Source organism: Rhinatrema bivittatum, chromosome 7 (assembly GCF_901001135.1).
Source record: "Rhinatrema bivittatum chromosome 7, aRhiBiv1.1, whole genome shotgun sequence".
NCBI lineage: Eukaryota > Metazoa > Chordata > Amphibia > Gymnophiona > Rhinatrematidae > Rhinatrema > Rhinatrema bivittatum.
The window spans coordinates 146915229-146942472 of NC_042621.1; the positions used below are offsets into that span (position 1 = coordinate 146915229).

The following is a 27244-nucleotide window of genomic DNA, read 5'->3' on the forward strand; positions in this document are numbered from 1 at the left end:
TAATCCAAGAAGCAAAGCATGAGGGGAAAAAGATGGAGAATTAGACAGCTATAAATTAGAGCTGGGAGAAGTTATGACATCTGTGGACTAGGGCTGGCCAGCTAGGAGGTAATCAGAGACAGGCGGATGAAAGATAGGATTGCCTCCTCTGCCAGGTCAAACAGACAGGCTGATCCACTCATGGTTTTGCCCTGGCCCATCACATGCCATGAGTTGCAGTTTGTATTTTCTATTGATATGCCTAAGAAAATCAGAACTACAACTGTATACATGAAATGCATGGCAAAACCAGGAGGTAGCAACGCTTAAAACAAATTGACTATGTGACTTTGGAGAGTTTTAAGTTATACGCATGTTTTAAAATAGCTTTTAATGTTCTAGACAGGGTTGTCAGAAGAGGCGGGTGACTGCCTTGGGATGCTGCTTAGCCCGTGATGGCCTGATTCTAGGTGTAATAATAGGCATCATATAGATAGCAGTGCTTTCCTTTTGTTAACTCTATGATTTGTAGTATGTTGCAAATGCATTTTTAAATGATTTTTGCTATTTTTGTCCTGGAAGTGAAAGTTGTGTACCTACACTGCAACTTTTGCTACTCTGCCCTGGCCATGACCTTGAAATTCATAATCCAAACTTAGGCTGTCATTAACAAGTCCACCCACCCCTTCAAACCTCTCTAAGGTCTGGATATCCCTCAGCTGATTCCCCTCCCTGTTGGCAGGAGGACATGTACTTACCTCCTACTGTCTTATCCATCACTATCAAAATGGTGATGGCTCATTCCTGCTTCACACTTTGACCTGCATAAGGTAATGTGAAGCTGTCATGACAGCAGGAGGAAAACACCTTTCTTGCTTGCATGGCAGTATGGAGTAGCAGAGATCTTGGGGGAGGTGGGGGTAGACTTCCAGCTATGTTGTGTTAAGGTCTATGTGAGCTTGTTGTGTCATGAACATAGAGGAGCACTCAGCATCTAGATGGCCATTTTTGTATCAGAGGAGTTGCCAAAGAGGTTAGCATTGAGACCCTGAGGTCCAGGGCTGGCCATTAGCCTTTTCCTTACCACAACCAACCCTGGTGTCATTACTTTTCTCACTACATGGCCTTGAGAAAATTAATTAACTTTTGTGCATAGGGGAATATGAGCTTAGATGTTCATTATCCCTTGTATTTAAATAATTAGCAAGTGTTAATTTTTTCTTGAGACACACAGCAGCAGCAAGTAATTTTGCCATGAAAATGTATGCACATACTTTAAAAAAAATGTAAAACCATGAACACAAATGAACACCTTCCAGACCTCACTCCATGGAACAACTCTCTCACATCTGGATATATGCGCATGGCATGCATACAGGTCTTATACACACACAATTACTCACATGTTGGGCAGGCAGTTTTATAAAAGGATATTTCTGCAGGTAAACACTGCTCTACCTAAGGAAATGCCTGTTAAAATTACTCTCCATAAGCTATCTCACAAAAGATGTTTTCTTTTCCATTTGACTCAGCTGACATAGAAACAATTCTGAGCTACTCTTTAATGGCATTAAAAGTGCATCTGTTAGTTTATACATGTTACGATTTACTAAGATATCTGTAGAAGAATTTTGACCTTGGCCTGATTAAAAGGAGCTGTGCCAACTTAATTCTGGAGGCCATGCTTGATTACATGACTGACTATACCCAGTGTTCCTGCAACAAAGAGAAGAGACTGGAGATGTGAGGGGATTTTTTTGTAAAAAGGCTTTTTTCCCCAGTGTAAATTGCGGCTTTGACCAGAGTTTTTATTTTTGCTTAATCAAATTTGAAATGCTAATAAAAGGAAGTTTTCAAAAACAAGGTTATGCAAAAGTGGATATACTAGGCTATAATAAACTCTTGCTTCAGATGATCTTCAACTAGTACAACTAAGATATTCATAAGTTCTTCAGCTACAAGGGGTTATCTGACAGAATCTTTCATTTATATTCCTTCATAAGTTCAGCCATCTTTCATGTTCCTCACTCTGTTTTGGCACATTTTATTTTAAAAATAAGTCCTTTTAGTTTGAAGAATTTCTGACATGAATTGTACTAAATGCATAAAATTATACTAAAACAGAAAGCACAGGCTAAAAGGAGGATGAATAGGAGAAAACTGGATTTTGTTCAAATATTCTCTATGTAGTGTTCCTCATGTTGTACATTATTACAAAAAAAAAAATCCAGTGTTACTTAATATAATGTAAATACAATGGTAGGCTTCTGCTTATATAACTATTCTCATTTTGCTTGAAGTGATAATTTACCTTGGGCAATTTAAAAAGAGATAGTAATTGGTTTGGTATCAATAGGCAGGAGATGCTAGGTCTTCTGGACACAGATACTATAATGTTTTGTAGTGGAAACAAAGATAAATTGCTCTGTATCTCTCTCATAGAAATGTTTCCTGAAAAACAGAATCATGAGCTGGACTCCAACATAGGCTTCCTCTTGGCAGCTAGAGTACTAACTGCAGAGTTAATGGAATGGCATGATTATTATTGTACCATGGAAGTTAGATTGCCTATTTCAGCATAGTGCTCAAATATAATTTTACATTTTCCAGCATAGCAATTCATGAAAAATCTTTGAAATATTACAAAAGAATATGTCCTAGTGGAAGGTAGTCCAAGAAGACTCAAGAAGATAACTGTAATACAAGTGGGGGGGGGGGGGGGGGGGGGGGGGAGAAGAGGAAGCAGAAGTTTAAGAACTTGGAATATACTGGGGTTAATTTTCAGAAGGTTTCTGTGCATAAAATTGGCATATATGTGTGTAAGCAGCGTGAACATGCGTCTATGCTATGTTGGGAACATTGTGAGTATACACATAGGGGCGGATTTTAAGAGCCCTGCTTGCCTAAATCCGCCCAAAACCGGGCGGATTTAGGCGAGCAGGGCCCTGCGCGCCGGGAAGCCTATTTTACATAGGCCTACCGGCGCGCGCAGAGCCCCGGGACTCACGTAAGTCCCGGGGTTCTCCGAGGGGGGCGTGTCGGGGGCGGTCCCGGTCGTCGCGGCGTTTTCGGGGCGTGTCGGCAGCGTTTTGGGGGCGGGTACGGGGGCGTGGCTACGGCCCGGGGCGGTCCAGGGGCGTGGCCGCGCCCTCCGTACCCGCCCCCAGGTCGCGGCCTGGCGCGCAGGAGGCCCGCTGGCGCGCGGGGATTTACGCCTCCCTCTGGGAGGCGTAAATCCCCCAACAAAGGTAAGGAGGGGGTGTAGACAGGGCCGGGCGGGTGGGTTAGGTAGAGGAAGGGAGGGGAAGGTGAGGGGAGGGCGTTAGAGGATTCCCTCCGAGGCCGCTCCGATTTCGGAGCGGCCTTGGAGGGAATGGGGGTAGGCTGCGCGGCTCGGCGCGCGCCAGCTATACAAAATCCATAGCCTTGCGCGCGCCAATCCAGGTTTTTAGCAGATACGCGCGGCTCCGCGCGTATCTACTAAAATCCAGCGTACTTTTGTTTGCGCCTGGAGCGCAAACAAAAGTAGGCTATTCGCGCTCCTTTTAAAATCCGCCCCATAGTTGCAATGTCCCATTCTATACAGGCTTCACTGACTGCCAGTTGCCTGGCCAGTTAAGTTTAAATCTTGTTTTCAAGGCTATCACAGGCCTGCCCTCCCCCATTGTTTTAATTCTGTTTTAAAAAAAATACCGTCCATGTTACACATTCTGATCCTCTTTTCAAAGTTTATTGAATGTTCCTTCTTTTAACCTCTTTAGATTGACTGAGTTGCGTGAGCACATGTTCAGTGCTGTTGGCCTAGCCCATTGGAATGGGCTTCCTGAGGTCCCGAAGAGTGAAATATATTACTGTATAATTTAGAATGCAACTCAAAACCTTTATTTACCCAGCCTTGTAAAGATCATAGCTGCTAATGACTGCTGTATCTGTTCAGGACTTGACAGCTTTGAGAATTATTAAATGGATATGTTCAGTTTTTAAAACTAATCAATGGGCATTCTATTTAATAGTTCTAATGTACTACAAATGTAACTGTTGTTGGCCTGGTAGCCTGACAGTAGTCCTTTTACTGAATAACATCTGATGCTTCTGACTCTATGCAAAATGAATTCATGTTAACATGATAGCTGGCACTTACAGAATGATTATGGGGTTCCTAAGAATAACATTTAAAGAAAGTGTTTTACTGTAATGTGAACCCAAACTTAACCCTGAAACTGGTAATTATGGCATTGAGTGTTCTAGCTATTTTGTTTGTAGGTCTTGTATATTATTCCCTGCTTTTATGAATGTAATTTTGTAATGCGCTTCCGTGTAATGATAGTGCGGACTACACATTTTTTTAAAACAAAATAAATGTGTGAATATTGACAAGGAAAAAAGGGCTGCTTAGTGATGGGGTACTGAAGTACACACACCAGTTGCTATTTTATAAGCTGTATATGCGCATATATTACCAAACTTCTTGTATGCTTTACATCTGCTAATTAAGTCATAGAAGTGATACTGCACTTGTCTTTTGTCTACGATTTTTGGGTGGGAGGTCTGGATTAAGTGCTGGAGGGTCAGAGTGAAGTGCTGGAAGGTCTGAGTGTACTGGTGGAATTGTCGGCAAACTGATGATTGCATGTACATGCACAAGTATTTTCAGAAGCTTCCAGCAATAACTCTCTAGTTTATTGCATGCACATGTTTCAGTTATATTGTATGCATGTACTATTGGGATAATTTGATAAAATGAGTAGTGGATGTATGCTTATTCCTACATTATAAATATCTGAGCATACTGAAAGATACGCACTTACATTCAGGGCCAAATAGGTGGTATTTTATAAACTGTGTGACTCTCACCACACAATTTATAAAATACCAGCATAAATCTTCATGGACCCACTTATGCCTGCATTTGATGACTTATGAAGACTATTGAAATTTGGTCTTAATGAATATGAAGATGAGAGAGAACTATCATCAGAAATCCAAATCTTAATCCAATCTATTGTTTATTTAGATATAAATTTAACAAACTTATTGAAATCCCAAGGGTATCAGGATGTCTATGGAATTTAAATCATACATTTACAGATTCTGTTCACTTCTGCAAGCATGTGAAGAGGAATTATAGTAGGGATGTGAATTGGGCTTCGGACGATTGAAAATATTGTCGATATTTTCAAAATCGTCAGAAATCAGGGGCTCCCCCAAAACGATAAGGAAAACCCCTCGATATTGATCATGGGGGTTCCTTTATCGTTTTGGGGGAGGGTGGAAAAATGGCACACAAAAATAACCCCTAAACCCATCACGACCCTTTAAAAGTAACCCCTTAGCTTAGCTCCCAACCCCCCAAAAAAACATTTTACAGGTACCTGGTGGTCCAGTGGGGGTCACGGGAGTGATGACTTAAAAAGTTCAAAATGGTGTCAGAAATATCAATCTCATTCAAGCAGCATAAACGTTTGCAATGATTCAAGATGCTAAATATGGCAGATATATCAAGGAACATTGTTACATAGCTAGTGCCACAATCAAACCCACGTCAAATGGAACTTAAATTAGAGATCAGCAAAGTGTCTGACTGAGATGTTTATGGAAACCAAACTGATGATGGCCCAAAATCACATGGTCATCAAGAAAATCATTGATCTGGTTTAAGACAATTGCCACATGGACTTTAGACAAAAAAAGGCAATGAAGAGATGATGGTAATTCATCAACATGGATGGATCTAGTAAATTTTATTTTTTTTAGCACAGGTCTTACTGATGCTTTCTTTAGCATCTATTGTACAGTCCCAGATTCAAATGACAAATTCACAAATTTGAAATGAAAGGCACTAATATCATTACTCACAATCTTTAGAATAGCTGTAGCATATATATTTAGGGGCGGATTTTCAGAGCCCTGCTCGTGTAAATCCGCCCAAAACCGGGCGGATTTACGCGAGCAGGGCCCTGCGCGCCGGGAAGCCTATTTTACATAGGCCTCCCGGCGCGCGCAGAGCCCCGGGACTCGCGTAAGTCCCGGGGTTCTCCGAGGGGGGCGTGTCGGGGGCGTGTCGGGGGCGGGCCCGGTCGTCGCGGCGTTTTCGGGGTGTGTCGGCAGCGTTTTGGGGGTGGGTACGGGGGCGTGGCTACGGCCGGGGCAGTCCGGGGGCGTGGCCGCGCCCTCCGTACCCGCCCCCAGGTCGCGGCCCGGCGCGCAGGAGGCCCGCTCGCGCGCGGGGATTTACGCCTCCCGGAGGGAGGCGTAAATCCCCCGACAAAGGTAAGGGGGGGGTTTTAGACAGGGCCGGGCGGGTGGGTTAGGTAGGGGAAGGGAGGGGAAGGTGAGGGGAGGGCAAAGGAAAGTTCCCTCCGAGGTCGCTCCGATTTCGGAGCGGCCTTGGAGGGAACGGGGGTAAGCTGCGCGGCTCGGCGCGCGCCGGCTATACAAAATCCATAGCCTTGCGCGCGCCGATCCAGGTTTTTAGCAGATACGCGCGGCTCCGCGCGTATCTACTAAAATCCAGCGTACTTTTGTTTGCGCCTGGAGCGCAAACAAAAGTAGGCTATTCGTGCTCCTTTTAAAATCCGCCCCATAGTTGCAATGTCCCATTCTATACAGGCTTCACTGACTGCCAGTTGCCTGGCCAGTTAAGTTTAAAATCTTGTTTTCAAGGCTATCACAGGCCTGCCCTCCCCCATTGTTTTAATTCTGTTTTAAAAAAAATACCGTCCATGTTACACATTCTGATCCTCTTTTCAAAGTTTATTGAATGTTCCTTCTTTTAACCTCTTTAGATTGACTGAGTTGCGTGAGCACATGTTCAGTGCTGTTGGCCTAGCCCATTGGAATGGGCTTCCTGCCTGGAGCGCAAACAAAAGTAGGCTATTCGCGCGCCTTTTAAAATCTGCCCCTTAGAGAACAAGACTAGTTGTTAATTTTAGCAATACAAAATCTCCTCAGCAATAAAGGATGAATAGGTTGCCTATTTTGACTCTCCAGTATTTACCTGTGTAAATGGCTTTTGAAACCTGTCCTTCCTATGTCCTTCCTATGTCCAATTCTGTGTTTTTACAGGATTATTCTCAGTGGTGGTGTAGTCATCATGGTTATCCAAAGTTAATGGCGATGGGAGGTCGAGAGAGGGAACAAGAAATGCTGAAGGTTCACTTAAGGTGTCAAATACTCTTGCACCGGCCCTGTATCTAAATATTCAGATAAACTATTGACTGAACTTCAACATCAGCATTTGTTCTGAAAGCTGAAAATAGATTTAATGAATTGATGGAAAGGAAAATAGATATGAACAAAATGTGCATGATTACCTATCAAGCCAGCATATATCTTTGCTATAATGTCTAAAATTCAAATGTATCTGGAGGAATTCTTTAGGAACTTGTTTGACAAAATATTACTCGGAATGCCTTACACATTAAACCAAACAAAAGGAGTGTCTAAAGCGAACCCAAGCACATCTGCTGAGATGATTCTCCTCCTCCTCCCCTCTTTCTTTGTTAAATCATATGACTTTTAAACAGGCACCAATTTGTAATCCAGCCAACAATTAACTTGCACATTCAGATATTATCCTTAATTCAATTAGAAATCTCATGATGAAGACAGCATAATTACTAAAATCCTGTAACAAATGCATTAGGGTATTCCAGAAGAAAGATATGACCTATAACCTTGTTTTTATTTGAACTTTAGCACTTATACTTAATATAGTGAAATGATCAAACATTCACAAGTACATGGCACCAGGCCAGTGTGTGGATACTAGAGATGTGAATTGGAACTGAAATCCGAACCGATTCTGGTTCCAATTCACATCTATAGAGATGTGAATCGGAACTGAAATCCGAACCAATTCTGGTTCCGATTCACATCTCTAGTGGATACCATCGTTAACATGGCACAGTGTCCAGAGTTTAGCGTGGGGGGGTGGGAGTGGCTGGCTGTATGCTTACCCAGCGTCAGAGATGCTGACCCATACCTCTCTAATCCTCGGCGCTGCAGCAATGGTGTGCCGCGTTGGTATCACATCATTAGAATGTGCCATCGCAGTGGTGAAATCATCATGCGATGCAGACCGAGGACGCTGGGAGGACCTGGATGCAGGGGGGGGCCTGCCAGTAGGTAGAGTAAGGGAGGAGCCAGAAAGGCTCAGGGCAGATCTGAGCAGGCACAGCAACCCCCATTGGAAATTTGAATGAGAGGGGGCATGCGCTGGGGTGTTTCCTGCCACATGGAGAAGGTGATCCAGGTAAACTTTTGGCTTTTGGCTTTCATTCCCCATGCTGCAGCTGCTGCCTCATCCCTGCCTCCCACCCTGGTCACTGGGTTTTCAGTTAGTCAGCGTTTAAGTTTAATTAGCGATTGATGTTTACATATAATTATCTCTTGTCACAGCTTGGATGGGTGTACCCGAGCTGGGAGGAAGGGTTCTTAACAGATGGAGGCAGTGTGCAGTACTTATTCCACTAGGGACTGTTTGCCATCAGGGCTGGATGACGCCAGGTTATGGCACACCAGATATCCCTTCCAAGTGGGCAGTCACCTTGCTTGTCTATGGCAGGTACACCTTGCTAATGGATAGGGCTTTGCTTGGCTGCGGCAAGCCCAGGAGTCCAGAGGCAATGCACCTCTAGATCTCTCTCTCTTCCCCTTAATTCCTCTATCCTTCTCCTGGCCAGAACCATTCTCTCTTACTTTTCTGAAATCACAGTGAAGGAAACTGCCTATCTCCCTGTCACATGGTAGGAGCACTGGCTGGCCGGTGCCATCTTTAAAGATGGCCACCACCATCGTAAAGATGGCGCCAGCCATCCAGTGCTCCTACCATGTGACAGGGACCGGCCAATGGCACGGATACCCTGTCACATGGTAAGGGCAAATGGCCATCGGCGCCATCTTTATGAGTGGCAGCCGATGGCCCGAGAACAGGAGATCGCTCCCGGGACCACCACTGGACCACCATGTAATTTAAAAATGTTTTGGGGGGATCGGGAGGGTGGAGGAAGCTAAGGGGTCATTTTTAAAGGGTCGGGTGGGTTGTTTTTTTTATCGGGCCATCGGCACCATTTTTGAGTGGCATCCAAAATGGCGCCAATGGCCCGAGAGCGGGAGATCGGTCCCCGCGCCCCCACTGGACCACCAGGTACTTGTAAAAAGTTTTTTGGGGGGGGATTCGGGAGGGTGGGGGAAGGTAAGGGGTCAATTTTAAAGGGTCAGGCCTCACAAAAAAAAAAATTAACGATGTGAATCGGAAGCGATTCCGATTCACATCTCCACCGATCAGATTGTTTTCTCCCTCCAGCCGAACCCAATCGTTAAGACGATTGGGCACACGATTCACATCCCTACTGCACACTGCCATGTTTCCTCAGAGCCTAAGGGAGAGCAGTGGCGCGAACCTCAGGGGCATCCCCCTGAGGTGATGTCATCCGCATCGGATATATAAGGTCTCTGAAATCGCTAACTAATCAAGTTAGCAAAGGTTATGGTACACGGGTTACTCTACCTAAGCTACTCTGCCTCCACAGACTTACCAGGGGTACCCACTACTCGGGGGCCTCATTTCTCTTTTGCTTTTCAGATCGCAGTCTGGAAACGGTACTCGCTCCTCAAGGGCCCTCATTCCCAGACTTGCTACTGAATAACACTTCTGCCAAGATGTCATCGCTGCCTCCAACATCAGTGAGTTACCTTCCCTCTCTCAGAGCATTCCCTGGAACCAGGTACTCGCTCCTCGAGGGCCTACTTCTCTCAGCTACTGGGCTGCTTCCAAGAAACTATTGTGTGAGTGTTACCATCAAGGTTCTGTTCCTGAACTCTGCATACCCTGCCTACTACAGTTTCTCTACAGCTCAGTGCTACCGGCCCAAGGATCCACCCACAACTACCTCAAACACTAACACAACCAATGCCTTAGAACCATATCAAACTAGACGATTAACAAGAAAGTTCAGTTAAATAAAGATGAATGAAAGGTATTATGTCTGATCAACTTACATGCACAGAAAATGCCCCACTACTAACTCTAACTCTGGCAGATATCACTCTGCATCAATACTTGCATTCTCTGTTTGAGGCCAAAAGGTTAGGAATAATCCAAGTCATGGGGAGTCAAGTGGTTGCAGTAACTTGGCAGCCTTTTGGAATTTTCCTTCTTAGATATGTTCTTCCTCTGCAACTGCTTACAGAAGAGAATTCCTCTCCTTACTGGCCAGTAAAAATCTATTCCCATTGATAACATCAGTGGGGTCGAGACCAAATGAGCTAGAACTCCCAGGAAGAAACTGAGCACTCAAGGTCCATGGAGTAACAGTAGGAGTTGCGGATGACAACTAGAAAATATGTTCTTTCTCCTAACTGCCTATAGGAGTGATTTCCTTCACCCATGGGCCTTCTGAAATCTGAGTCTATTGATTAGATTGACTGGTATCAAATAGACCAGAGCTCTTAGACAGGAAGAGAGACCTTAGAAGCCATGGGAGTACAAGTGGCAGAGGTGGCAGACAGCAGGCACTTCTTCCTCTTCAGCAATTTCCTATTCTATTAACTTCTAAAGCAGTCAGAACTAGGGATGTGAATCTTATTTCTGACGATTGAAAATATTGTACGATATTTTCAAAGTCGTCAGAAATCGTGGGTTCCCCGAAACCGATAGGAAAACCCCACAAAATTGTTTGTGGGGGTTTTCTTGTCGTTTTGGGGGAGGGCGAAAAAACGGCACACAAAAATAATCCCTAAGCCCTCCCCAACCTTTTAAAACATCTCTTAGCTTTCCCTACCCTCCCGACCCCCCCCCCAAACGTTTTAAATTACCTGGTGGTCCCGGGAGCCGGCGCCATCTTTAAAAATGGCACAGGCCATCCAGTGCTCCTGCCATGTGACAGGGGCCGGCCAATGGCACGAATACCCTGTTACATGGTAAGACAAAGGGCCATCGGCGTCATTTTTATTAGTGGCAGCCGACGGCCCAAGAGCGGGAAATCGCTCCCGGGACCACCACTGGAGCACCAGGTAATTTAAAACGTTTTGGGGGGTTTGGGAGGGTGGGGGAAGCTAAGGGAGCTGTTTTGAAGTGTCGGGGTGGGTTTTTTGTTTATTGGCTCGGGCACAGCCGATAAAAAAAACCCGATCTGGCCACACGAATTAAAATTCACGATGTGAATCAGAACCGGAATCGGAACTGATTCCGGTTCTGATTCACATCTCTAGTCAGAAATAAACCTGCTTTAGTACATTGCTTCCCTTTGCAGGACCTATGAGTTTGTATAAAGACTATAATATATGATATATATAAGAACACTGAAGAAATATGCATTTCAGACAATTAAATTGTTGCAGAAAACACAAACTGTACCACAGTCACAGGAGGAAAAGAAAACAGGGCAGGAAGTTCCATGATGAAACTTCTCAATCACAGACATTTATCAGTAGTGACTGCTGTATGAGTTAATAAAGCAAAAATCACATTTAATTATTAATAGATCTGAAATACTTAGGAGATATTATTTTTTATTAAAGAATAGCATAATCATAGTTCAATACAAAATATTATTTCCTAATTCAGCGGGGGTCAGGAACCCTCGCTGAACGACCTCCTGCAGTCGATCTCCTGCCGGCGCCATTTTCCGTACGGAAAACGATTTGGGGCAGGAAATCGCTCATTGACCCTCGCTGGACCCCCAGGAACTTTTGGCCAGCTTGGGGGGGGCCTCCTGACCCCCACAAGACTTGCCAAAAGTCCAGCGGGGGTCCGGAACGACCTCCTGCGTCGAATCGTTTTGGTCTATGGCCGCCGCCATTTTGCGGCGGCCATTTTGCAAAATGGCGCCGGCTGAAGACTACACTTAGTGTGCCGGTTTTCCTGCTCTCCCCCTTCCCCCGATTTAGCTACGGACCGCCACTACAGAGGTAATTTAAGCTATGGACCGCCGCTACGGACCCCCAGGTAATTTAAGGCATTGGGGGGGGATTTAATTTAAAGGGTCAGGAACCCTCGCTGAACGACCTCCTTAATTTAAAGGGTCGGGGTGGGTTTTAGGGGGTTTTAGTTGCCGTGTTTTAGTGTGCCGCTGGACCCCCAGGTAATTTAAGGCATTTGGGGGGGGGTTCGGGAGGGTGGGGGATTTAATTTAAAGGGTCGGGGGTGGGTTTTAGGGGGTTTTAGTGTGCCGGTTTTCCTGCCCTCCCCCTTCCCCCGATTTACGATTTTTTGACGATAAATCGGGGGAATTGGTATTGTATCGTGGCCCTAATGATTTTTGACAATTTAAAATATATCGGACGATATTTTAAATTGTCAAAAAATGATTCACATCCCTATTATTTAAACCTATCTAGGTAGGATGTGCTGTAAAGCACCACTTGAATACCTGAGAGGAAGTATAATTTAGAAGGCAATTTTAAAGCAATGCCAAATAGCCAAGAAGCTGGAATGGAGGCATGAAGGAACAAACCTCTATGAATGCTGAAATCGAACACATTTAACGTGAGTTACCTTTTAGCTCCTCTGGAAATACAAGTTAATAGGAGCAGACGGGTTCCCATTCTCCCCTATCCCACAGCCCACCAGGCTGCAGAACACTGGAATGAAATACTCAAGTGTTGCTGATGAGGTAAGTATTGTAAAACTGAGACTATTTAAATTGGACAGCATGAAAGAATAGAGACAATGAGATTCTGGTAATGAAGAAACATTACTATTCAAGAAGTAGAAGAGCTTATCACAAAAATTATAATTGCTAAATACTGATGACTGAAATTGTACAGAAGATTAGTGGTAAAATTTGAACTTAAATACGATGAGGTCAATATAGCTCCCTGTCTATATTCAAAGCTGTATGTGGCTAAATTCTAGCAGCATAATGACTTCTGTGGCTAAAAAAGTTTAGCCACATGTCAGGGGCGTTCCAGGGGCGGTGGAGGGGAGGCATTTCTGGGTGGACCAGAGTTAGCCTCATAAGTTATGTAGCTAACTGATATTTGAATTTAGGCTGGATTTATCAAAGAGATTTGAACACAGAGAAGGTGTTGAATGCACAACAGGAGAAAATAGAGAGAGCTGAGGAGAAAATTATTAAACTGGAAAATGTACAAAGGACTCTGGTAAAAGCTGGGATAAATTCTGAAAGAAAATTTGAAAATATTGAGAACTCACTCCGTTATTTAAATCTTCGGATAGTGAACTTTCCGGTGGTACAGAGATTAAATCCTGTTGAGATGTTCAAAGAATATATGTTGGAAATTTTAAAGATACCTAAAGAAATTTTGCCTGTTGTTTCGAAAGCCTTTTTTGTTTCAAAGAAATTGGATTTAACTACGGGAGAAGGAGAGGAAGTACATCCTCAGTCTCAGCAATCTTTGAACACCTCAGAGTTGATCGAATTATCATTACACACTGAGATTAAAACAAGAGGTATACTACTTGTAACATTTGCTTCTGAGCAAGATAGAAACCTTGTTCTAAAGTTTTTCTTTAGAAATAGAGCAGTTAAATATTATGGTTACTTGGTGTGGAGTTATCCAGATATTGTGCGTTCCACGCAAGAACGAAGGAAAAAGTTTTTGCTTATGAGATCAGAGGCAATAAGTCATGGAGCTACTATAGGGTTGAGATATCCATGTAAATGCTTTTTGAAATATCAGGAAAATAAATATATTTTTTTATGAACCAAAATAACTTAGGGGGTTCTTAGATGGTAAAAAATGAAGTGCTTTGCCCCAAATTAGAAAATAAGGGGAGGTGCTACTCTGTGTTGGTTTACTCCTATATTGGATAAATATATATATGTTAAGAGCTTCTTTATTGCCTGGATGTACATCTTGGTCCCAAGATTTCCTATTGTTTAAGAGATCTAAGTTCAATGTGTAATATTATTTTTCTTTTTCGATAATGTTTTTCTTGTTATGTATAATCTGTATGGATCTCTTATTATTCTTCTGATATATGATGTAAATATATCTGAAAATTGCATAAATAAAATTATTTAAAAAATGCACTAAATATTGCATGCAATAGAAAAGGGGGCATGTTTTATGGTAATAGGCAGTTTATCGCAATTTTCTCTAATACCTATATGAAGGTGCTAAGTTACTGCAAATTTCAATAACTTCCTGGAGAGCCAGCCTATCTATCAGGGCCACTGGAGGGTGGGAGAGAGAGAGAGAGAGATGAGATTTGTGCACAAATCTCAACTTTGAGTGAGTTTCCTCACTCTGAAGGTCATCAAATCAAACAAAATCAAACTAAAAACAGGAGTACCTCAGGGTTCAGCACTCTCAGCAACACTGTTTAACATCTATTTGTTACCACTATGCCACCTCCTGGCAGGACTTGGTATCACACACTACATATACGCAGATGACATTCAACTAATTTTACCCAGAGACGAAGCAATTGATAAAATGCTAAACCTAGCAATGATGTACCTTGATATAATTAAACAATACTTATCTGGCTAACTTTAAGATAGCCGGGGATATTCAATGGCATGGCTGCACTGCAGAATATCCCCATTAAGTTAGCCAGATGGCTATATCTGGCTAATTTATTTAGCCTCTCCATGGCTGACTATAAGTTTTGTAAGTTTGGACAGATAATCCAAGTTGTCATGAATTTCAATCTCTCGTCTCCCTTTTTCAAACTCCGTTCTCATAAAATATCATGAAGATTATTAATCAAAACATAGAAATATAACAGTAGAAAATAATTAGAAAAACTTACATGTTACTTTATAAATACTTAAAAAGTAACCCATAGAATCTCAAAATTGTCTAAGTATTTAATCTTGGTAGACACAAGGATTTCACAGAACTATGAAATCTTGAGGAATAGATAGTACTATAATTTATTGAAGTAGTATTTTCAAACAAAACAGTAGATGTATTTATGCAATAAGACAAGTTCTACCTGAAAATATCATGAAAATACATAAGAAATAGATGCATCCATTTCAGTTTTTATATGGTGCCTTACAACTGAGTAGTGCAGGTAAGAGTCAAGTTGCACTGCAAAATATTGGATATGTGGGAAGCAATGGGGAATAGGGGTGTGCATTCGTTTTGAACATAGGTAAAACGCAACTTATTATTTTTTTTTAACTTAAAAAAGTGATGAGGCGAAAACGATCGGATTTCCAACTTATTCAACATAGCTATGTTGAATACGTTGGAAATCGCGATTGTTGATCCTAAATAAAAATTTAAACCCCTCACCCTCCTTAATCCCCCCCCAAGACTTACCAAAACTCCCTGGTGGTCTAGCGGGGAGTCAGGACGCCATTTCTGTACTCCTTTGCGAGGAGCACGTGACATCGGCGTCACGTCGGAGTGACGCGGACGTCACGTGATTCCCTGCTCGTTCGCTCCGGGACCCTCGTTGGACCCAAACAGGCCTCCCCCCCAAGCTGGCCAAAAGTTCCTTTTGGGTCCAACGAGGGTCCCGGAGCGAACGCGCGGGGAATCACGTGACGTCTGCGTCACTCCGACGTGACGCCGACGTCACGTGCTCCTCGCAAATGAGTACAGAAATGGCGTCCTGACTCCCCGCTAGACCACCAGGGAGTTTTGGTAAGTCTTGGGGGGGGGGGATTAAGGAGGGTGAGGGGTTTAAATTTTTATTTAGGGAATCGGTGCACGTATGGACATAGACTCAACTTATGGAATTCTCCATATGTCCATATTGACCAAAATTGACCCCCCCCCTTTCGACTTATGGACTTATGAACATAAACTTTTGGTCTGCACATCCCTAATGGGGAATGCCCCTCATCAAAAATCAGAAGGTTAAAAGGATGAACCTTTAATTTAGAACAGAGTGTAGAAAGTGAGTTAGGATCTTGCAGATAAGGGAAAGGGAATATTTCTTAGAGAAGAAGCTAGTCAAAATGTACAGAATCATGAGGAGGGAGTCTTTTTTTTGGGGAAGGGGTAGGGAGTAGGAGCAGAAGGGGGAAGAGTATATTTATAACTTTGGATTAGAAATGTTAGATATGGGGCTGGTGGGGACGGGTACAATATCATGCATGCATTTGTAGATGATGTTTTAGTGCTTGTGAAGTTGAGAGGAAGCCAGTCTAAAGCGATCACTGGGGTGTGGTGTGTCATTATTGAGGGATATGGTAGGATCATGCCAATATTTAGAACTGGCACCTTTTTTGTTAGTTATCTGCTCATTTTCCTTCCATCTCCTTTTCTGGAGCATTTTGCATCTGGGATTATAGCATCTAACAGTATTCTGGAGAGACATTTAAAGACTATGGGGTTGATTTTCAAAGAAGAACACGTGTGTCCATGTATGTGCGATTCCCAGTGCGCACACATGGATGCACCAATTTTATTAACCATTGCGTGAAAGTTCAAGGTAATCAGTATGATGTAAACCCACGAACTATTCTCCAAGCAATATTTAAATCATAGCCGTCATACTAGGCACTACAGGTCCAAAGACCTTCCTTGCCTTATATATAATCATATGGCATGATATCAGTCTAATTTTTTATTATATTTTTTGATGCAAATAAAACTTATCTTAAATTTGTGACCCATTCAATTCAAGTCCCGATGCGGTCCATGTTTCAAAACCCTTAGTTTAGGGGTATTGAATTAGAATGTAGCAGTCTTCTATATATTCCAGGTCAGCGTTTTCGTGCCACTGTGGTGCAGAAGATATAGTTTAAATATTTTTATTTATATACTTATACTTGTTTTTAGGTGCACTTCAGAGGTTGGAATCAGGCATTTGCAGAGGCTGCAATATGAGTGTACATTGGAGGATTTAAAAAACAACATTTCTTTGGAATTTGTACAATAAAGAATGTTGTATATTTGGTTATATATTGCATAAAAAGTGATGATGTTATAAGCTACTTTGTGGTGCAGTATTTTAAGGAAAACTATGGTTTTGGTATTGATTTTTAGAGATGTTGAGAATGGACTTGTTAAGAGAGATTCCGGATGGATATTGTGGAAGATTGAGGCATGATATCTAAAGATGCATAAATTGTGCAGATGAACATAAGCTGTTACTGTCCCGTGCTGAAGAGCAAGCAGTGTTGGATTTTGAGCCATTTGGAATAACTGCATTGCCACTGAGTCTATTTACAATAAATTGTTAGTATCTTGTGTTGCAAAACAAGCATTAGCGTTGTTGGATTGTAGGTTAGCTCAGAAAAGTACATTGTTATTGGTTTTAATTTTGTGAGAGTACCCCCTGAAGAAGCCCTTACAGGTGAAACAAGGGACTTTGTTGGAAAAGGGAAATTGGATGTTTGTATGTACTTGTAGTAATTTATGAATGTAAGATGTGAGTGTGTGGGTATGTTTGAGGTCTGAATGACTGACTTGTTGGATGTGATATTTTGGATTTAGGGTAACAATGTATATCTAAGGCACTTTATGAGTATGTTGGGTCTTTGTGAATTTTTCTGTATATTGAGATTAAGATATTTAAAAAGTTTTTAAAAATGTGCATATTTAAGAAAATATTGTAATAAAAGCATACTTTGATGATGATGTAGTGAAATATTGTTCACCTTTGTTACCAATCTTGGCCCACCAGCACCATTTATAATTGCAGAACTGGCAGGGCAATTGTAACAGGAAGTTGCTCCTGCACTGAAAACATCATCTTGGTAAGAGGTTTTCTGGGGGGAGGGGTAGCAATTAGGAGAGCCGAGAAGTGGTTTTCTTTTTGGTGGCATACTTTTAAAAATGAAAAGAAGGAAAACAAATAACATTTCATTCATTTTTCTATTGTTTTGTAAAACCTAATAGAAATTGGAAATTGTATTAAAATTTCCCATTGCATTTCAAATGAATGCACACATACTTTAGAACAGTGGTTCCCAACCCCCCCAGTCAGTTGGGTTTTCAGGGCATTGACAATGAATATGCATGAAATAAATGTGCATGCACTGCTTCCGTAGCATGCAAATCTGTGCCAGGACAGATTTGGGAACCTCTACTATAGAATATACTTCGAAGGAAGTTCTGAATGAAATCTGTGCCCACAGCTATGACCTGAAGGTACTGAAACTGAGGAAATGTTCTAGGTAATGCTTAGACAACTGGGGATAAGTCCCAGTGACTACAGGATGAAGGAGTTAACCAACATTGCATGGTTCACTGTTTCTTCCTTACATGTCTCAAAGATTTCTATTAGATCCAGGCTGTCAAGGGAGCTCAGTGTGTCAAGAGCCCTCTCTACTAGAGATGTGAATCGTGTCCTCGATCGCCTTAACGATCGATTTCGGCTGGGAGGGGGAGGGAATCGTATTGTTGCCGTTTGTGTGTGTAAAGTATCGTCATAATCGTTAAAATCGTGAGCCGGCACACTAAAACCCCCTAAAACCCACCCCCGACCCTTTAAATTAAATCCCCCCCCCCCCAAATGCCTTAAATTACCTGGTGGTCCAGCGGCACACTAAAACCCCCTAAAACCCACCCCCGACCCTTTAAATTAAATCCCCCACCCTCCCGAACCCCCCCCCCCCAAATGCATTAAATTACCTGGGAGTCCTCCGTAGCGGCGTTCCGTGGCTAAATCGGGGGAAGGGGGAGAACACAAAAACCGGCACACTAGATCGTGAGGTCTTCAGCCGGCGCCATTTTTCAAAATGGCCACCGCAAATGGCGGCGGCCATAGACGAAAACGATTCGACGCAAGAGGTCGTTCCGGACCCCCGCTGGACTTTTTGCAAGTCTTGTGGGGGTCAGGAGGCCCCCCCAAGCTGGCCAAAAGTTCCTGGGGGTCCAGCGGGGGTCAAGGAGCGATTTCCTGCCGCGAATCGTTTTCCGTACGGAAAATGGCGCCGGCAGGAGATCGACTGCAGGAGGTCGTTCAGCGAGGTCCGGAACCCTCGCGAGATTTCTGGACCTCGCTGAACGACCTCCTGCAGTCGATCTCCTGCCGGCGCCATTTTCCGTACGGAAAACGATTCGCGGCAGGAAATCGCTCCTTGACCCCCGCTGGACCCCCAGGAACTTTTGGCCAGCTTGGGGGGGCCTCCTGACCCCCACAAGACTTTCCAAAAGTCCAGTGGGGGTCTGGAACGACCTCTTGCGTCGAATAGTTTTCGTCTATGGCCGCCGCCATTTTGCGGCGGCCATTTTGAAAAATGGCGCCGGCTGAAGACCTCACGATCTAGTGTGCAGTTTTTCGTGCTCTCCCCCTTCCCCCGATTTAGCCACGGACCGCCGCTACGGAGGACTCCCAGGTAATTTAATGCATTTGGGGGGGGGGTTCGGGAGGGTGGGGGATTTAATTTAAAGAGTCGGGGGTGGGTTTTAGGGGGTTTTAGTGTGCCGGTTTTCCTGCCCCTCCCCCTTCCCCGATTTATGATTTTTGACGATAAATCGGGGGAATTGGTATTGTATCGTGGCCCTAATGATTTTTGACGATTTAAAATATATCGGACGATATTTTAAATCGTCAAAAAACGATTCACATCCCTACTCTCTACTGGGTCTTATTTAATTAAATTCTGTATATACAATTTATATCCAAAGTACCTACATTCTTAAACCTACCTAATGTATCCCCCTATTTACTTGCAATCTAATTCAATTTCATATCTGTACACGACATGAGCTCTGTGCCTTACTATTTTATGTAATCTACCATGGAACTACCTATAGAAAAATCAGAATATCAAATATTTATGTATAACTAAATAAATAAATAACTGGCATACAGACCCAGGGAAATAATACATTGTTTAAATGCTAGATGGTTCAGAGATCTAATCTTAAGGCCATCCAATAGTTATTTCTTAAGCATTTCAAGGGGTAAAACCAACCAGTTCCTTGGAAAATTAAGGAAGAAGAGATTTTGAACAAGTCTTTGCTTGTACAATTTTTTTTTTTCAGAGGGAATTTTTCTTTTTAGAAGCTGCACAAAATTAAAGCCTTGAGAAGAGATGTGATATTTCAAAACTGACCTGCAGACTCTGCATGTTTTGGCTCTTATTTTGCCTCATGCTTAAATCTAACCTATATGTTTATTGAAGGAAAACAGAACACCTGCATACATGTATATCTATTATCTAGTATTGAACAGTAATAGCTGGATCTCTCATTGTACTCTCCTTACCATGCTTATTCTGGCAAAAAAAATCTTGAATCTTCAGTGACACACCACAAGTACTACTACTATACTTCTATACACTACTCTACATACTGTATGCAGCACTCTCAAAAAAGATACAAGAAACTGTTTCTTCTCAGTAGAGCTTACAATCTAATCAAGACAAACATACAGTAACAAAAGTGACTTTGGGGATTTCATTTATTTAAAAAGTGGTTAATAAAGCTGTAAGAGGGGTAAATTAGGTGTTAAAATTTAAAAGCACCCTTGATTTTTACCATTTTAGTGCTGCTTTTCTTCTATAAAATTTTTATAGGGTAAGATTTCTAGAGAATGATAGATCTGTTGAGAAGACTTAGAAACCAATCACTATTTTTGTTCTGGAATGTGAGGACTGATTAATATTGGTGATATAATTTGTGAGGGTATATGCTTATATATGAGGCAGTTGTCAAAAACATGCCCTTACCTTATAGGGTTGTCCATCCTGGATACCGTAAGAAATGCTGCAAGATTAGCTGTGTAGGATGAACACACAATAAGGGTAAAGAGCCACCAACTCCCCATCACAATTCGCATGGCTACAGAATTTGCAGCTGATTCACCACCTATTAATAAAATTATATCAGTTGAACCTTTTTTTTTTTGTTTATTATCATAAGAACAATCATACTGTCACTGGAAAAAAAGACTAAAGTTCACATTTCACCACACGAACACAGTTTGATGATCTCTCAATGTTTTTGTTTGCTGGTGTTCAGTCCAGCTGCAGTTAAATAGAAACCATGATGTCTGTTGCATTGTTCTGCATTTCATACTTGCATGTAAAGAGATCAATATTCAGAATGTCAGTGGGCAATAAAAATATCTGGGCAAAGTTATGCACATAAACTTTCCCAGATATTCAGCAGAATTTATGTATACAAGTCCCCCATGTATATATTCAGATTAAGTTATGTGATTAACTTTTTCCAGGTAGTTAGGACTGTTAATTTTTCTGACCAGATTTGTGCACGCAACTTTAGTCTAGAAGCTCTCAATGTGTGTGCTCACTGGGTAAAGTTTAGCTCTGCCCCCAGAACATCTTCGAGGGTGTCTCTTTTTGTCTGGATAGATCCTTTGTGCACAAAAGTTGTCTGCACAAAAATTTATGTTATTAGTGGGGGAAAAAAATATCGAAAGCGTGGTTTTTGTCTGCTTAACTCAAAAGTTACACACACAAAGGCTTTCAATACTGACCTCAAAAAGTAGTAGTACTCATAATATATCAGGGGGAAAAATAGCCATTCCTGCAGTAATGTTATTTTTAAATGTCCGTAAAATTGTTGTCTTCTAATCTTTCCTGAAACCCTGGAAGCAACAGTGTTCGGAATAGTTTTATGGAATGGATATGGTTTATTCATGCAGCATATATGTATGTAATATCTGTTATGATGTCATAGCCAGCATGAATTAATGAAATTGAGTGGGTTATAACATGCAAATTTCTTGCTAACATGACTACCCAGCTCTCCTCCCCTGGACTTAGAATTTCAGAAATTGATGGTAAAGTTCTTGGTCAATGTGATTTTGCTACCAGTCCTTTCTGCCATTTATTTACAACTGTTGGTTTGGTCTTCTACTTTTCTGTCTGGCCAAAGTCCATTGAGCCCACATAATTTAGTTAACGTGCACATTTTATTCACTATGAAAACTAGCTCTGTTTGGGGACCCAGAGAAGTCAGCACTGAGAAGCTATGTTATAGTGAAGTAAATCCATGATATCTAATGTCCATCTTGCAATCAACTGACTTTAAGATATTCCATAGCCCTTTCTGGTAGTATTGATTCCATTAATTTTCTCACTGCTGGATCAGGCTCATTGACTTTTGATTGTCATCTTCCTTCTTTGCCTCCAATGTTTTGTAGAAAGGAAACTCCTGTCCTTTCCCTGTCCTTCAGGATCACTCCTGTCTCCTGTTCCCATTTTTTTTAAATACAGCTGATTCTTATGCATGCTTCTGTAATACTATTAGTATATAAATGTTATGATTTTTTTTGAAAATTATTGCTACAAAATCTCATATATCTCTTTAAAGAAAAGTGTTGATTCTTATATTTGTTGCCAAGTTAAATCATTCAGGCAAGATAATTACAATAAATCTGAAAATTGTTCCTTAAAACCTTTAGCCCTATGTCCCCCCCCCAAACAAAAAAAAAATAGGTGCATACAATTCTACATTGATAAAAAAAAAGATCTCTAACTTCAAAGTAATTTACTACTTCTTTAAAAGTTTAAAAGCTGTGAAGACTTTAGTTCTTACAACTGTTAAAACAGTTCAGCAATAAAGAAATATAATTTCTTAACTTTATAAACCAATGCCATCAACTGGGATTCTATACTGGGAAAGCGAAAAGCAAAGTAACACTACATTCCAATGTAAACTCTTTTTCAAGATTTTATGTAGCAGGCGCAGCTCAATATACATGCTTCTTACTATGGGGAGAAGATTGTGAAGGACAATGATATTATCAGTGATCAACTATGACTTAATTTAACAGAAACTCATTTAAACAGGAATTTCACATTTTATTTTTGTGCATATTATTGCCTTTGGAATTTAAATGTAAAGAAATATGAAATTGGAAATCACCCCTATTATTTCAAATTCAAGTGAGACTTTGTGAATCATCAAAACTAATGCCCTTCTCCCAATGGTCAAAGAAATTAAATACATATTCTTGAAAAAAAATGAATCTGAATTTTAAGATCTTATTTAATACTTGGATGTGATTGCTGCCTACACTGATTACTGTTCTCTTCTAACATACAACTTTGGCATCCAGATTAAACTGCAATCAATAGCAGATATACCTTGTTGTACAAATGCTCCATATACAATCAATATGGCGCTTGTGAAGAGTAGAGGAGCTGAAGGACTTGTCTGGGGAGAAGTCTGTGCCTTATTGCTGGATACGGTTCAATATAAATATCAGAATGCCAACCACAGGGATGGCAGCTGCAATACAGGCCCAGACAGCCAAAGTCAAAGGGAGCAAAGAGAGAGAAAATGTTTATTTCTCATCTGGTTTCTTTATGAGAATTCCAACTGAATAATCAAGTAGCGCTTGCTGAAATCCACCACACTCTCACGTTCTGGGTGATTGTGATAGCCGAGATAGCAATGTCTGCTCTCTGCAAAAGAAACCAAGCAGTCATGCTTCAAAGTCTTGGAAACAATTTTCAAAAATTGCAGTAAAGTTTCATATAATAATGTCACAGTTTCACAATGATAGGGTATCTGCATTTCACAGTAAGATGCTGCATATTTGTCTGTGAAATTATCTCTCCTTTGGTCATAATTGTACCCATTAAATTTGAACATGAAATATGAAAGGAATGGCAAAGCGATTCTGAAGGACATTGAATTTTTTTTTTTTTTTAATGAGAAAACAGACCCATAACCATGAAAAACACATAAACTCACAGTTAAGTGTGCTTGATAGCATTATTTTCGGATATTCATTGATTTGAAAAGAAGATGTGGAGATGTGTTCTTAATTCTATATGTTTTTAAAAAGAAAATGCAAGCAATGTAAGAAAATACAGCAAATTGCTTGCTCGAAAGGGACAAAATGATTTTGGATAGGACAGTTCACTGAAAACTCTCTGGGCAAAAGGTTTTCCAGAAAACATATGGATGTTTTCGAATTGTCCCAAAATCTAATCACAAGCAACTTCATAGAATAAAATGTGAATTTTAATATATTCTTTTAAAAACATCTCATAAAAATATTCAAATCTAGGATGTATGAGATTGAATGTTGTTCCTGAGGTTAGACATAACTTCATCTGAAAAAGAAATTTGACTAACTATGAAATATGGACAAGTAAAAAAAAACATTTTGGTCCCTAGACACAGGCCTAATGATTTTGGAACTTACTTACTTATTTATTTATTTATTTATTTATTTAGCACTTTTATATACTGACTTTCCAATAACAGAGTTACTGATCAATTCGGTTTACATTCTAAACAGAAACATTGACAAGTTAATGTCTTACAATGAACAGGTAGCAGGAACTTGGATACAGATATATGGGGTTAATAACATAACGTAAATGCTACGGAGCCAAATGTTGGCTAAGGAAATCGGTGATAGGTATAAGGCTGGGAATTTGATTTTTAGACTGCCAAGGATTCATAGATGACCTGATAGTTCTTTGGGGGTACTAGAGAGAACTTGAGATGATTTATATAGTTCTCTACTGGTTACCAAAGAAGGGATCCTTGGCAGGAAAAGTTCCGCAGATTGATGATTATGAGAAAGCTTGGTTGAATAACCAGGTCTTTAGTCTTTTTTTAAATGTAGTAGGGCATTGCACTGATTTGAGGTCTGACGGGAGAGCGTTCCAGAGTTTGGGACCGGCTGTAGAGAAGGCTCTTTTGCTTAATGCTGACTTCATCGGTGGAATCTGAAGGTTGTTTCTGTAGGCTTGTCTCACTGGTCTAGTGGAGGTGTGGAGTTGGAGAGGTATTTTGAGCTCGATTGGGGCAATGTTATGTAGTGCCTTGTGGATTGATGAGAGCACTTTGAAGAGTATTCTGAATTTGACGGGAAGCCAGTGTAGGCTTTTTAAAATGGGTGAGATGTGTTCTCTTTTGTTAGTCTTGGTTAGGATCCTTGCTGAAGCATTTTGCAACATCTGAAGAGGTTTTATGGCGTTTGCAGGGAGGCCCAGTAGTAGTGAATTGCAGTAATCTATTTTAGTAAGAATGATTGCCTGTAGAACTAATCGGAAATCTTGAAAATGGAGGAGAGGTCTCAGTCTTTTTAAGACTTGTAATTTGAAGAATCCATCCTTTACGATGTTCTTGATGAGAGATCTGTAGTTCATTTGGTTATCTAGTATAACTCCTAGATTTCTGACTTGTGGTGACAATATTAATTGAGAAGACAGGTTGGTAATTGGGTGTGTGTAGGTTTCGTCTTGGAGATGAGTAGGTATTCTGTTTTGTTTTGATTGAGGATCAGAATTGAGGCTTGTGAGCAAGTTGTTGATGGCTTATTGGCATGTGTTCCAGAAGTCCAGAGTTTTTTGGAGAGATTCGGTAATTGGAATCAGTATCTGAACATCGTCTGCGTATAAGTAGTAGATAAGATTTAGGTTGAGGAGGAGCTGGCAGAGTGGGAGCAGGTATATATTGAATAAGGTTGGTGAGAGTGAAGATCCTTGTGGGACTCCCAAGTTGCAGGTGACTGGTTGAGATTCCTCCTTGTTGACCTTGACTTTATAATGTCTGTTCTGTAGGAATGATTTGAACCAGTTGAGGGCCACATCTCTTATACCAATGTCCTGACAGACGATCTATTAAAGTGTTATTATTTACAGTGTCAAATGCTTGCAGTTAGGTCTAGAAGGATGAGAAGACAAGGCTGTCTTTTTTCAAGATTCAGTAAGATGGAGTCCGTTAATGAGATTAGGAGGGTTTCCGTGCTTCGAGATTTGCGGAAGCCGAACTGCGATGGGGAGAGGATGTTGTTATTGTTTAGGTATTCTGTTAGTTGTTTATTTGCCACTCGTTCCAAGATTTTTGCGATGAAGGGTAGATTAGCTATTGGGCGAAAATTGGCTGGGTTATCTGGGGACAGATTAGGTTTTTTTAGGAGTGGTTTTATGATTGCCATTTGAGAGGGTCAGGGACTAACCCTTGAGCGAGGGAGCAATTAATGATTTGTGCAATGGGTTTGGAGATGGTTTTAGCGCAAGTGATGAGGAGGTTGGTTGGGATGGTATCCTGAGGATGTGAGGAAGGTTTGAGCTTTTTATGATGTTTTCGATCTCTAGAGATGATGTCTGTTCGAATTCCCAAGGCTTGCCTTTTGTGAAGGAGATGCGACTAGTGGTGTTTAGGGATGTGAATCGTGTCCTCGATCGTCTTAACGATCGATTTCGGCTGGGAGGGGGAGGGAATCGTATTGTTGCCGTTTGGGGGGGTAAAATATCGTGAAAAAATCGTGAAAATCGTTAAAAAATCGAAAAATCGAAAATCAAAAAACCGGCACATTAAAACCCCCTAAAACCCACCCCCGACCCTTTAAATTAAATCCCCCACCCCAAATAACTTAAATAACCTGCGGGTCCAGCGGCGGTCCGGAACGGCAGCGGTCCGGAAACGGGCTCCTGCTCCTGCATCTTGTCGTCTTCGGCCGGCGCCATTTTCCAAAATGGCGCCGAAAAATGACGGCGGCCATAGACGAAAAGATTGGACGGCAGGAGGTCCTTCCGGACCCCCGCTGGACTTTTGGCAAGTCTCGTGGGGGTCAGGAGGCCCCCCACAAGCTGGCCAAAAGTTCCTGGAGGTCCAGCGGGGGTCAGGGAGCGATTTCCCGCCGCGAATCGTTTTCGTACGGAAAATGGCGCCGGCAGGAGATCGACTGCAGGAGGTCGTTCAGCGAGGGTTCCGGCGCCTCGCTGAACGACCTCCTGCAGTCGATCTCCTGCCGGCGCCATTTTCCGTACGAAAACGATTCGCGGCGGGAAATCGCTCCCTGACCCCCGCTGGACCTCCAGGAACTTTTGGCCAGCTTGTGGGGGGCCTCCTGACCCCCACGAGACTTGCCAAAAGTCCAGCGGGGGTCCGGAAGGACCTCCTGCCGTCCAATCTTTTTCGTCTATGGCCGCCGCCATTTTTTCGGCGCCATTTTGGAAAATGGCGCCGGCCGAAGACGACAAGATGCAGGAGCAGGAGCCCGTTCCGGACCGCTGCCGTTCCGGACCGCCGCTGGACCCGCAGGTTATTTAAGTTATTTGGGGGGGGGTTCGGGAGGGTGGGGGATTTAATTTAAAGGGTCGGGGGTGGGTTTTAGGGGGTTTTAGTGTGCCGGCTCACGATTCTAACGATTTATCGTTATAAATCGTTAGAATCTGTATTGTATTGTGTTCCATAACGGTTTAAGACGATATTAAAATTATCGGACGATAATTTTAATCGTCCTAAAACGATTCACATCCCTAGTGGTGTTACTGTCGTAGTGTTTTTGTTATTGTTGGACTGAGTTAGTAGGTTTGGGATCTTGTTTTTGAAGTAGGTTGCAAGTTCTTCTGCTTTGCTCTAGAACTTCTAGAAGTCAGAATTTTTGTCTGTTGATATGATATGATATATATTGGAAGGGCAGTTAGGGATCATCCTTGGC

General features: G+C 41.9%; 1 protein-coding gene across 1 annotated transcript in view; it reads right to left on the reverse strand.

The window, feature by feature from the left end:
- GRID1 (glutamate ionotropic receptor delta type subunit 1) overlaps nucleotides 1-27244 on the reverse strand; it is a 2200418-nt gene that overhangs the window by 212701 nt on the left and 1960473 nt on the right. The window contains 5 exon segments of the mRNA XM_029609310.1: nucleotides 20535-20673; nucleotides 22920-23011; nucleotides 23013-23166; nucleotides 23169-23207; nucleotides 23210-23240. Coding sequence (XP_029465170.1) covers nucleotides 20535-20673; nucleotides 22920-23011; nucleotides 23013-23166; nucleotides 23169-23207; nucleotides 23210-23240 — 455 coding nt within the window.